Raw genomic sequence first — 13,402 nt, forward strand, 5'->3', positions numbered from 1 at the left:
TATTTAGTGGCAAGCTTTCCGGCACAAACACACATCATCAGGCATTGGAGAAAAGATTGTAAAAGTTCTGAGTAGAAATGAAAGTTCATATTTCAGATTCCTATGAAATATGAACTTTCATTTCTGTCCAGGAGAACTTTTACAACCTTTTCTCCAACGTCTGATGAAGGGTGTTTGTGCCCAAAAGCTTGCAATTAAATAATTTTTTTTTGCAAAAATCTTGTTGGTCTAATAAAAGATACCATCTCTACTACGCGGCCTGATTGCCTTTTCCTCTAGACCAATTCGGCTACAACCTGGATACTTGATTATCTTCAAGAACTCCTATGATTTGAGAAATCCCATGGAGGCCTGCCTTTTACCTTCAGTCTTTCTTTTGAACTGAAGAAATGGCTCCTCTGGACCAAGTTTAAGAAACTGGTTAGATCCCATCTCTTTCTCAGCGCTACTTCTGTATTCTGAGGCCTGCTGTAGAGGAGAGCAATAAATAACTTTTAAATAAAAAGCTACATATTTTCAGAGCTGATATCAGGGTACTGGATTTGTGCAGCTGCATAAGGCGAAGTAGAGGTACACGGAGTGGAGCAACAACATAGTTAAGCTCCATTTACAGTGAAGTGGGAAATCCAAAACTGCAGTTCAATTTATAGTATAGCTCTGGTGATTCTTTGTGACTGTGAAAAGACTGATTTCACTGATGTGGAAAATTAATCCCAAATGGGGTACTGACATTTTCCTTTCTGCTTTAATTGATGATTTATTTAGTATAACCCAGTATTTTCCCCATCACATAGAAAGTAAAGAAAGATGATCACAGACTGCTACCTCTGTTTTGCTAAATATTTATTTGTTTTTATGCAGATTAATGGCATTGCACTAGATAATAAATCGCTGACTGAATGTGAAGCTTTGCTAAGAAACTGTAGGGATTCTCTTACGCTTTCATTGATGAAGGTGAGTGTTAATATGAAGTTGCAGGATTTTATTCTGTTTATAGCCAGATGTTTAGATCTTTCTAACTGTGCAGAGAGGAGGGAAGAGCAAGTATGAAATAGACTGATGTGGAAATTCATCAAAAGCCAGTACTGAAATGGCTTTGTCCTGATTTACTTATGATTGAGCAGTATTGGTAATTACTACACTATAGGAGGCTGTTTGCCATCGTACAATATGTGAAATTGTTTGTTCTTGGGCCCATTCCTAAGGAAATGCTGTTCACTTAAAAATAACTGCAGCACAGTTAATGTTAATTTAGCTTCCTTGTTGTCAGCATTAAAAGTTTCAGGAAGTCCAGTGGCTGAATGGACATGGAAACAAAATTTTCCTCTTGCCCTGTAGAGAGAGGGTCCCCTTCCAGATTAGGGTAAACCTAAGGCATATGGATTCTGTCCGTGATGTCCATAAATGTTTGTTCTGCACAGTTCTCAGTATAGATCATTATTCCTTGTGGTCATTCCTGTTGACCCCAACATGTGTGATGTGCATCACATTCACACAGTAACAATTCTTGTCTAAGGAAGCTTGTAGATTATAAGCACTAAATAGACAATATTGACGAAACATGGAAAGGAAGTTCTTGAAAGCCGATTTCTCTGGGACGAATCAGTAAGTCACTGGTAGAACTAGAACCCATGTTTCCTGATTCCCAGGTGAGTGCCTTGTCTAGCACACCATGCTGACTTTCTATGATTATTTCTTACAAAATTAAAGGGTTTTTTCCTCCTTCATTTAGTTTGTATTTATTTTAGTGTAAATTAGAGAGGGCTGAGGATGCTCAATGTAAAAATAAAAATGTGCTGTAACAGTAACATGATTAAATGTTTTTCTCTTCCCAGGTTTTTCCTCAGAGCTCATCTTGGAGTGGTCAAAACATATTTGAAAACCTGAAAGATTCAGAGAAAATATCAAATGGTAGGGTTCATACATCAGAGATACAAGTTCAAAATAAAAGAAATCTGAAACTCAACAGTTCAACGCAGACAGACATTTTCAGTCCAGAAATCCTGGATGGCAAGAAGGACCAGAGTGACCAGGGTAGTGGTTCGTTTTGTGATCACAAGCCCTTTTCCAGTAGTGCTTTACGAGCAGACTCTCACAGGAGCATGGTGCACGGTTGCCACAGTAATTCAGAGCATAGTCTCAGTTCCTTTAATCCAGATGCATATGGGGAGCGAGGCTATGCAATTGTTGACTTGGAGAACAGAAGGTTGCCATTTGAGCCTACAGGAGCTGACTGCATTGTGGTTGAGACCACATTAGACAAAGGACATGGAGCTAAGCATAGCGGTGGTACTTGGCCCAAAGTGATGGTAAACATTTCAACGGTAGAAACAGAAAAGTTCTCTGTGTATAAAAAGCCAAAACAAAGGAAATCCATCTTTGATCCTGACACTTTCAAAAGACCACAGACTCCTCCCAAATTGGAATATCTGTCTCCCAATCAAATGTCAGGTCATTCACCTCAGCCCTCAAAAATGGAAGTTGGGTCAACTCCTCCAACACCTCCCAAAAGAAGTGATTCTATTAAGTTTAAACATAAACAGCAGACGAGTTCTGCATCAGACTCTACTGTAACAACGGGATCTCCACCTACCAGTCCAGCTACTGTCCAAGCGCCTGTTCCTTTGGCGCTTAAGCAGGATTCTGCCACTCACAAGGGGCACAATAGGAACGCTGGGCATTATTACCGGGAGGAGGGAGTTGACTGTGCACATCTGTCCTCAAGAAAATCCTGTGAAGATGACATTGGTTTTCAAAGAGTTGAAGAGCCAGAGATGAAAAGGCCAAGACCAAAATCTGCTCCTGCTTTGAGGCATAAAATGACCCCTGTGCCCATCCCTAATCCTTCACTTCAGGTAGAAATTCAGTATGTGGCAGCAGTAAGCAGGGACCTTGTTCAGTATTTTTATAAGGTATTTGTGCTTTTGGGTGCCTGATATGCCACTTCAGAGCACGTACACTCAGCACATGCTGAAAACACAGGCCTTGTTAAAACAGCTAAAATCAGTTGTCACTTATAAAAACTTGAAGACTTTTAGATTGTGCAATGCAAAAATAGTTCTCAGAACTTTGGTATTATAAAATCTTTGATGGTCCTATAATAAGAGTATCTGGTTTGATAGTTGCTTCATGGATTTTGTGTTCTTTGGTAGCAGGTGTTCATAGTACTAATTTTAGATATCTCCGTCCTGTCTCAAATATGTTGTTAACAAAATCCAAAAAAACTATGCATATGTTATGTAATTCTTATTATAGTAACATAAGAAATGTAAAGGGCTCTCGCATGTGACATTTACATTTCTAGCCAGAAAATATCATACCTTTTTTGGCACCAACCAACATGGAGGGAATATGCAAGACCAGATGAGCTTGGTCATGCCTTCAGTGCTAGTTATCAGTACTTTTCCAGTAGTCTTACAGGTGTCAGAAAAGTGACTACAGCTCCAACAGATTTTGTTTCTGACAATAAAAATATAATTTTGCCTCCCATTCTTTAAAATGATTGGAATATTGCTGTATATTGAAAGAATAGTGCCCCCAACCAGAGGGTTGAACTTTTACAGGTGTAAGAGTGTGTGCAATTTTCTCTATGCTGTTAGTCAAGCAAAATTTGCAGGTTCACAGCAGGGTTTCAGTAAGTTTTCTGGAAGAATACTTCTAAGAATTGCATTCATAGTAGTACCTTTTATACTGAAAATTTCTCACAGTGATTTTGCTACATATAATAATTTGTAGATAAACTTATATTTACTCAAGTTTAGGTTGGGGGCTTTGTTATAATTTACTGCTTTTCACTTGTTTGTATGTTCTCTAAAGTCTATCTTTTATAGTTGAGATACTCATGCTTGCCTCAGGATAAGGGTTTATTTTAGATATATTATGCAAAATCTTTATTAATTTATGGATATTTACTTAAATCCTGCTACAAACCCAACAATTTAGTTTACTTACAGTGTGCACTCCATCTCCAAAATTCCAACTTTCTGGTTGGGTAATATTTTTTAAACATAAATCTGGACTCCAACTAGCTTCACATCCTATAATTTCATGGGGTCTTGGACTTAAGTGCCTGTACAAGTATTGTGTGTTTACTCTTCCCCGATCCTTCAGCAAGTCAGAAGACCCTGTGACCCATCAGTGGGCTTAGGTCAAGGAGCAGGGGAGGCTTCATGCCTCAGAGAATTGTCTTTAGGCCCAGCATCTCCTGCGGTTATCCTTAGGTTGGTGCACCTTATGCACCCACCCTTTGATCTGGAGGTGATGAGCATACCCAAGATTTTTAATGAAGGTAAACAGAAAGAAGCAGAAACAGTTCACAAACAGCACTAGTCATGCTTGAGTAACAGCATGTTTGCTGCTGACACAGCAACCACTGTATGGTCTTAGGAATGTCTGTCAGTGGGTTTTTAATTTTCTCCTTTTATATAACAAAATTTTCCTGCCACGTTAACTGATAAGTAATTTTTAGGAATGTATTCTTTGTGTGTATGTGTGTGCGTGTGTGTGTATATCTCACAGCTTTTTATGCTGTAAACTTTTTCTTTTGAAAATAGTTCTGTGAATGCTGTACACTGAAACCTGTACTTGTCTTCCTGTAATTACATCATTGGCCAACAAAATCTAGTGCTCATTAGAGTCCTTAACTTACCCTGTGTGAAGTGGATAACTTAGTTGTTTCCACAACCCACACCAGCTCTTCAAATTGACTTGCCAAAGCAGTCAGAAAAAAAATTGCCCTCTCTGCATCTTAAAGCAGGCTCATTGCCCAGTCACTTTCAGGCCCAAATATCAGTCTTGTTTTGGCAGCAGCTGCTGCACTGACTGGGGTGGGTAGTAGCTTCTATTTTAAATATATCTGTCTCATTCTTGGCAGGGGAGGGGAGGGGTGGTTAATGTTCAGTTACTAGGAGCCATATGTTTTACAGAGAAGTTGAATTAAAGGGCATTTTCTTTATATGCCAGGCGTAAGTTGCAAGCACAGACTTTCATTTTGCAAGATACAGTGGGCACGTGCCAGAACTTAAGCATTCAAGCAGGTCCCTTGAATCAGTGGAATCTTCTAACGTTCTTAAAGTTAAATGTATCAGAGCTATGAAGGGAGAAGTAAATATGAAGACGACAGTTAGAAATGTATACAGAGAGACTCCAAGACTGGGACTGGATGGCCAGAGATGGTGGCGTTTCTTTGTATACATATGTAAATAGTGGTCTGAGAGGGCCTTGTGGAAGTGAATGAAAACTGAGATGAAGGTGGAGAGGAGCATGAAGATAACTTGACCTAGAAAGTAAAGACAGTGAAAAATAAGAAGTGGGTAGTGATATTACTAGAACATAATCAAAACATAGCAGGCATTACCGTGCTATGAACTAGAGAACTTGTTATTTCTGCCATAGTTATACAAAACTTTTTTGAATTAGTTTGCTGCCTAAAAATGTTAATCCTAGGTTGGTTGGGATGCGCTTCTTGCTTACAGGTACAGAAATACTGTCCAGCCAGCGAAGAACATCTGTCTCCAGACCTCCAGGAGTGGGCACCATATTCGCCAAAACGTTCCACTAGGCATAGCGATGGTTTTGCACCTTCTTCCTTGTATGCTGGAGGCATGTCAGTAGGTTAGTAACACCAATTTTAAATGGTAATGACTGTATTGAAAGTCTTTTATCTTGATTTTAACCTACTTAACAGCAGTCAGAAATGTTCTTTCTGTGTTCAAAGCATAAATCCATGAATTGATTTTAAGGCAAGAGGGGACCCATTTACTGTGATCTTCTGCATAACAGGCAATATCACTTCACCCACTTTCTCTATCCAGATGTAAAATTACTGGTTGACATTGACTCTTGAAGTGAATCACAGTTATTATTTATGTTCCAATAGGGCCTACTCATTCTAAATTAGAGATGTATCGTTCAAGGTATAGCGTAAATATATACAAAGATGTAACAATTGCATTGGTATTCCCCAGCAGAAACTCACCTTTTAAAAGTGACTAAAATGTGTGTTTGTTCATACCCCAGGAGATGCTCCTTGTTGTGAATAGAATAAATTCTAAATAGAGAAGGCATGCAAAAGGGGAAGAGAAAGAGGCACCAACTGATTAATTATATTGCCCCAAGTAATGCAGCTTACAAACTATGAATCAGACTTATAGTCCACTGGACTTCACTGCTTCTCTCTAAAGGAATGCATCTTGTATTAAGGTGCCCCAAAAAAACAAGGGCTAAGGGCTCATGACCAGTTCATTTTTTTTTTGATGAGCGCTGGAGTGTCTGCCTATCATTTGTGGAGTTCAAGCTAATGAGGCAAAAAATATTGTCAAGATACTTAGAAAAGTCAGGTCTGGATTTGGTTGCCCAAAAGGTATTTTGAGATACCTTAAAAAAAGTCTGATATTCCCAGGTATATCAGATTCTTTTTTTTTAACACATATTTTGCAACTGTTGGACCTAGGTTCATGGCAAGCTCTGGACCCCTGTTGGTGAGCCTGCAAGACAGGCATCAGTTTTCCTCTGACCTTTTGGAAACAGAGATTTGGGGAAAAAAATCAACCTTTTCTCGGTCTTGAAAGCCGAGGTCCTAAAATTGGTGAAACTTCTGAAAACCTTGGACACTATCTAAATTAAGAAATGAACCAAAGCACGTTTGTGTTGATGTGCCATTGGAGAAGAAATCCACATATTGCCCAATGCAGTGATCAAAATAAACAGGAAAACCAGAACACATTCAGAGACTTGAGTTCCAGCAGAACAAACATGCTGTCAATAGAACTGAACTTTGCTCTGGAAAATATGCTTTTGACCTGACCTGTGCTAAGCAGGGTCAAAACATAGTCAAGTGGCCAGACTTACTACTATAAATTGGACAAGGTGTGATGCTTGTTTGCAGTTGATAAATATGTCACTAAACATGTCATTTAGCCTTTCAGTAACAGTTGATTTTAGAGGGCTGTTCCCACACACACATTTGACTTGCTTCAGAATTACAGCACGGCTACTAGCATTGGGCCTGTTGTTCAAGGATAAGGTTATTTTGACTATAAAACTTCATAGAAGTTTTGGGGTTATATAGGAATCTGAAATATCTTCATTGCTTGTCGTGATAAACAGTATATTGACCTTACACTTTTTTTGTGGATATCTTGGGGTTCCTTCTGATGGTCTAAACTAGACCTGACATGTATTCCATAGAAGTTCAACCTTTAACATTTAACACTTTCAGCAGATGTGTGGAAAGCATGATCTCTAAATCTATCCAAGCATCTTTAGTAATGTCTACATTGAAACACCAACTCTACCTGATAATTAAAGGTGTTTCTGAGCACATTTTTAATAACCCCTTACCACCTTTTAAGTCTTCTGCTTTCTAACCATTGAGGTTCTGTTAAAGCTGGCTATTTATGTATCTGAAGCAGTGGAAAGCTTCAAGCCTTGTCATATTTGATCTTCCATCTGGACAAAGTGTTTTTATGGCATTTGGTTGCACCTTGCCCAAGATACTATTTTGCCATTCTTTTTTCCCCAAAATATCTACAGGTAACCATTGATTCTTTAGACCATGGTGTACGTGTAAGAAGTCTAGTCAGGTGCCTGATGAATCCTTGTGTGGCCGACAAGCCAAAGAGTGACACAGCTTGTTACAAGTTTCACAAATCCATGCGTTGTCCGAGTTGGAGGTGAAGTTTACAGCATGCTGCTTCCTTCTTTCTCACTTTGCTTCCATCCTCTGGATCAAAGCCACTTCATGTAGAGCTGCACCCAGTGCCAGATGTTCCCTCGGGATTCTGTTGGACGGGATTCTGCCCACTCCTCCCAGCTTTCTACATTGAATGACTTAATATAATTTTTGCACATAACTTGGTAACACCATACAGAGTGACCCTGATTTCTACAGCCAGTGAATCTCGCTGTACAAAATATTCTTGGGGATAGACTCTCCTCCCATTCTTCTGACATGGCTGAGCTGTGACAACCATCTTTTCTTGATAGTGATTTCTAAATGTGTCAGTCCTGTGCACTCCAGTACCTCTGTGTTTTGCATTTTGTCTTTCCACTTTATTTTTAGGATCCTGTGCAGCCATCTAATATGGAAGTTGTTCAGTCTTCTGATGTGTCTAGCATATGTAGTCCCATGTTTCTGAACCATAAAGCAGGCATAAACATAGAAGTAGCAAAAATAGTACTGCTTACATATAACCAGAGACCTGGAAAATCCCTTTGAGAGATCAAACTTTTGAACTGAAGTTATTTATTCTTCACAAGATGTTGATTCTTAGTGAAATCTAATGCAGAAGTACTCAACCTCTGGCCCTCAGACCCGGTCCAGCCTGCAGGGGCTCCTCATGGGTCCAGAAGCCTGGCAATGGGGGAGCGGTGGCAGTGTTAACTGCTGTTCTCCTGCTGGCAAATTTCTGGACCCATAGTGGGCTGGACAACATGACCCTGAGTGCTAAATCACTCAGTACATGGTCAGGTCAGTCCTGTGTGTGGCTGGATTCAGGCGCATGGGCTCAGATCAGGATGGCATACAGCTGAATCCAGGCTGGGTGGCACACCCATGAACTAACACCATGTGGGATCTGGCACATGGACAAACCCTGTGCAAGGCCAGAAGATTGGGTACTATAGTCTAATGAATGGGCCACTAAACTGGACAGTAAGGGTGCATCTACACATAAGGCATGTGCACTTGCAGCAGCTCAGGTAGGACAGGCACAAAGTTGTGCCAGAAATCTTTGCATCAGCACACGTGCCAGAACATCCGCTTTGGTGTGGGGCAAGTTGTGCCACTTGGGGCAGACTGAACCTGCCCAGCTCCTCCGGGATCTTCAGCTAGGGGGAGCTAGAGCCTGAGGCCAGCATCTGTGCTGGCCCCAGCAGTATAAAAACCTGCCCTGGTGAGCAGCTTAGGGCTACTTGCTCTCAGGAGCTTCTGAGGCCCAGCCAGTTGCCCTATGGGGACACTAGCCCCCCATTCCAGCTGAACCGCTGCAGCAGCCTTGACCTACAGTGGCCTGTGTACCCTCTACCCACTGCAGCAGTCTGGCAGTGGGGGCTGCTGCCTGGCTGTGATGTGTTGCCACCTGCAACAGTCTCTGCCTTCTTGGACCTGCAGCCCCATATGTGTATATCTGCCAGACCTGGATGGGGACTGCACTGGTCTGTAGTATGGGCACAACAGCAGAGCTGTCTGCATCTCTGGGCCAGTTGTCAGTTGGCCACGTTGGCCTTTGTGTGGCACTGCTGCCATGTGTATACCCACCCTGCCATTTGGGCAGCTATTGCCTGGAAGATGTTTTCAGTGTGGTGGCCTGCTTTGAACTGTCAAAGCATGACCTCCTGGCCCCAGCTGGCCAGGAGGTCAGCCACCCCATTTGCTATCTAGCTGGGTCCCGGGTGCCAGCCCTGAGCAGACGCCTCTGCCTGGGTCCTGCCACTTGTCTCACTAGCAGGAATCTTGATGTTTCCTACTTAAAAACTGCAAATACTCTGATAAACAAATCCCAAATTCACTCTTTAAATAACCCCAAAATCCATGTTCTTCCACAATTAAAACAAAAGACCACTAGATCAGTTGGGCAATGTTTTACTGATATATTTACAATATTAAAGCAATTTGTAAGCCTACTAGTATGCCTATCATCATAATAAAATAAATCCTAAATACCTGTATGGTTTGATGTTTGCTTTGGCTTTCTTATCTTAGAAAAATTAGTGCTTCCCCTGACCACTTAATTAACTAGGATGTGGGGACAGCTGCTCCTGCAGCCACAGCTCCTGTCCTGCCTGGCAGCTGGGCATGCTGGGTGTGTGACGGTGAGATCTGGGGTTGGCAGGAGGGGGGTGGGGAGGATGTGCTGTGTATAGGTGGATGTGGGAGGGCGTGGGGTGTGGGTAGGTGTAGGGGGATGTGGGTAGGTGTAGGGGGATGTGGGGGGCACGGGATGTGTAGGTAGGTGGGGAATGTGGGGTTTACAGGAGAGGGGTGGGGTGTGGGGGCATGAGGGCCATGGCCTACTGTCAGCACAGACCTGTGGCTGTGCTTCGCCACCTCACCCTCGTGAAGGATGGGCCCAGCCTGACCCAACCTGGTCAGGCCTAGCCTGCCCCGCTAGTGCATGCCTTGAACAGGAGCTGCAGGTAGTAACAGGAGCCATACCATCCTATCCAAAGGCATGCTAACCAGGCTGGGTGGGAGCCCCCCACCATAAGCTGCAGCTCCATCTGGCTCCCTGCCCCAGCTTGGCTGGGCAGCACCTGGCTCAGCTCCATTCCCTCTCTCACCTCAGGGTCCTCGATCTCCCCCCACCCCCATGCCCCTTCCACCGCAATAGACTTACCAGATGCTCTTCAAGCTGCCAGGCTATGTATCGGAAATTGAATCAGTATCAGCCCAAAGAGTGCATCCCTAGAAAATTTATCAGACAGCATTTTATACAATACTAAAGTGTGAATGTTCTTAAATGAAAAAGACTTAAATAATGAGATCTACATATAAGTAGCAACTTCACAGTGCTGTGAATATTTATACTCTAAGGCTAAAGGACATAACAGAAGTGGGAGTGTTGGCAATTATTTCGGGCAGAGGACCACTTACTGGGTTTTGGCAAGCCATCAAGGGCCACATGACAGGCAGCCAGGAACAGATAAATATTAATTTTCTAAATTTTTTAGGGACCCTGCAGGCCAGTGAGAATGGCTTGGTGGGCCACATTTTGCCTGCCCCTGGTTTAAGCCCTGTGGATGAAAGAAGAATGATTATAAATTCGATCAGTTCTTCGTTTGTTCCACTAAAATCTGCCACCTTATCTACTTGTAATTATTTACTTAGAAGTACGGCATTATTGTTGTTTATGCAAATGGTTGACATTTTCATGATGGAGGAAAAAGAGAATATTTTTATGTTGGCAAATACGTTCTGGACTGTTCAATAAAGTACTTAATGGCTTAAGCCTAGGAGTTATGAATCTCGCTTCCTACTTCTAGACCATATACGTGTTTCAGGCAAGTGTCTTTTGCCCATTCTTGACTATGCCTAGAGTATTTGATTAGAATTTAGCAGAGAAAACTCACACCAGACTTTTGTTTGTATTAAAAAAGGTACTGTACCAAGAAGTTTGGCACCATGTCCCGCAGTAACTGCTGTCATGAGAAATCCCATTTATACTGCTTGGAGCCATAGAGTTCATACTAACAATTGTCCATCTGTTGCCAGCCAAATCTGCCATCAGCATCTGCATCCCAGGTATGAATTCAAAACCCTGTAACTTTGATTTCTTTTCTTTGCATTTGACAACAAATTAAGATGCAACTTTTTCTTGCCAGGCACTGCCATAGTAGTACAGCATAGTGTTTTTAGATTGTCAAAGTACTTTTACAAACATTGCATTTTGCCCCTTCCTTGATAAGGTTTCTGTGGTCTCCACAGACCTATACCTTTGTCAGGAAAATATTTTTTTTCTAAAAATGACCAGATTTTCTTTGCAGGAGCCTGCAAACTCTATAGAAAACGCATATCATAACTTTGAAATTAATCATTTAAAAATTACCTGGATTTGAAATTCTAACTGTTTTTTTCTTTTATTAGCTCAAAACTGTTTACTGTTCATATTTATTTATTAGATTTATGAACTTAGTATAGTTAGTCTCCTGAATAGGTTGTGTTATATAAAGATTATACATTATAAATGTGTACAGATATTAATTATTATTACTGTTGATTTGTTTAAGGTCACCTCTGCTGTGACATTGGCAAACCCAGAAATAAAACCAAACTCTCACTTCTCCAATTAATAAATGAATGTGATATGTTGCAGTATGTATATTCTGCAAATACTTACATAATTTTCAATAATCTTCCTGGTAAAATATTGCATTTTAAAAGAATAAGAGTTTCTTGATAAAGCTTAAGAAGATATGAGTGCAGATGAAAATTGGTTATATGTTTTGAACTGTGAATCTATTTACCTTCTATAGAAGTATCTGTCATAGGATTACAGAGACCCATCTTTGTAGTAATCTATTGTACATTTGTTTTTCATTAAATATTTCATCATAATATACATAATCCAAGATCCTAATAAAAATAGCCTTTGGAGGTTGCTGCCTTTGAGTACAATAATATGCTACTTAAACAGGGCATTCACATTGGCAAAAGCTTTTCAGATGCTAGATCAGGACATCTTAAGTGTTTATTGTCTGGGACTGATTTGCACACTCTTCTTTTTAAAACAAAACAAATTGAATTTAAAAAGATTTTTGCTGTGTGCTTTTTGGGAAATGTTACTCATAGCATAGATGTCCAAATCTTAACCCTTTTAAGCTTGCATTGCATTATAAACCTAGCGGATATTCTATATTAAGTAGTTGTTTGAAGAGTGATAGAGAGCTGAACCAGCCTAGAACCAAAGCAAATGGAATTCATTGACTTGGATCTTACTGCTCAGGGTTAGGTTTCTTTGTATTGCTGACTGAGGTATTGTTAACTGTGCAAATAATTTAATTTTTTTGTATATTATTTTTAAAATTGAATGGAATTCAATTTTTTCTCCTGTCTTCTCTTTGCCAAAACAAAAATCAAAACCCACAAAATTTCATTTTGTCCATACAAAATACAGTTTGCCTTGGAGCACTTAAGAAAACTAAGGAAAGAGGAGATAGAGGCAAGTAACTGTTGGGTCTCCTCTACACATGCATGTAAAGGCATGATGCACACAATTGCAGTTTCTGCCATACCACATGTGCATGTCAGGAGGTGCAATTACGGTATTCTGCATCAGATCCAATTGTGCCTTATTGCTGGGATAGGGGGAGCCTGATTCTGGGCTTCTGCTGCACAGCAGATGGGGCTCTGGGTCTCAGCTGTGCATGAGGCACAACCCCTACAGCCCTAACAGCTTCAGGACTCAGTCTCTGCTGTGGGTGAGGCGCAGTTGGGACCAAGAGCCCTCTGTGGGCCTGGGGGTTTCATGGACCCCCAGCCTTGGGTATAACAGCAGCTATCAGCTGATGGGGACCCAAGCCACAGGGGAGACCCTGTTACACATGCAAATTAAAGCTCGATAGCAACCAGCTATAAAGTTAGTACACATTTTTGAGGTCTAACTTCATAGCTAGTTGGAGCTTTTTATGGTGTTATGGCTGTTTTGCACATGTAGCTGTTCTCAAGGTAATTGCACAGTTAGCCAGTTAATTGCGCGATACCTGTAATGTGTAGAGGGGCCCTTGGTGGACTGTGGAGCTGTCCCCTTTTATTCAGTAGTTTAGGCATTAGAGTACGTGCTTAGGATTTGGTAAACCCAGGATCCCATCTGTCAGGGAATTTAGAGCCACATCTACAACCTCTGAGAAAGTACCCTAATAATCAAGCTACACATAATTCTGGGGTGGAGAATGCTCAGTTTCT

At 41.1% G+C, this 13,402-nt stretch overlaps 1 protein-coding gene across 1 annotated transcript in view; it reads left to right on the forward strand.

Moving 5' to 3' along the window:
* Nucleotides 1–13,402, forward strand: part of DLG5 (discs large MAGUK scaffold protein 5) — a 271,602-nt gene that overhangs the window by 209,600 nt on the left and 48,600 nt on the right. The window contains exons 15-18 of the mRNA XM_019502360.1: nt 862–954; nt 1,836–2,855; nt 5,475–5,613; nt 11,098–11,242. Of these exons, the coding sequence (XP_019357905.1) occupies nt 862–954; nt 1,836–2,855; nt 5,475–5,613; nt 11,098–11,242 (1,397 nt within the window). The remainder of the gene's footprint in view (nt 1–861; nt 955–1,835; nt 2,856–5,474; nt 5,614–11,097; nt 11,243–13,402) is intronic.

The sequence above is a fragment of the Gavialis gangeticus genome, unplaced genomic scaffold (genome assembly GCF_001723915.1).
Source record: "Gavialis gangeticus isolate Ggan-Ray unplaced genomic scaffold, GavGan_comp1, whole genome shotgun sequence".
Classification (NCBI taxonomy): domain Eukaryota; kingdom Metazoa; phylum Chordata; order Crocodylia; family Gavialidae; genus Gavialis; species Gavialis gangeticus.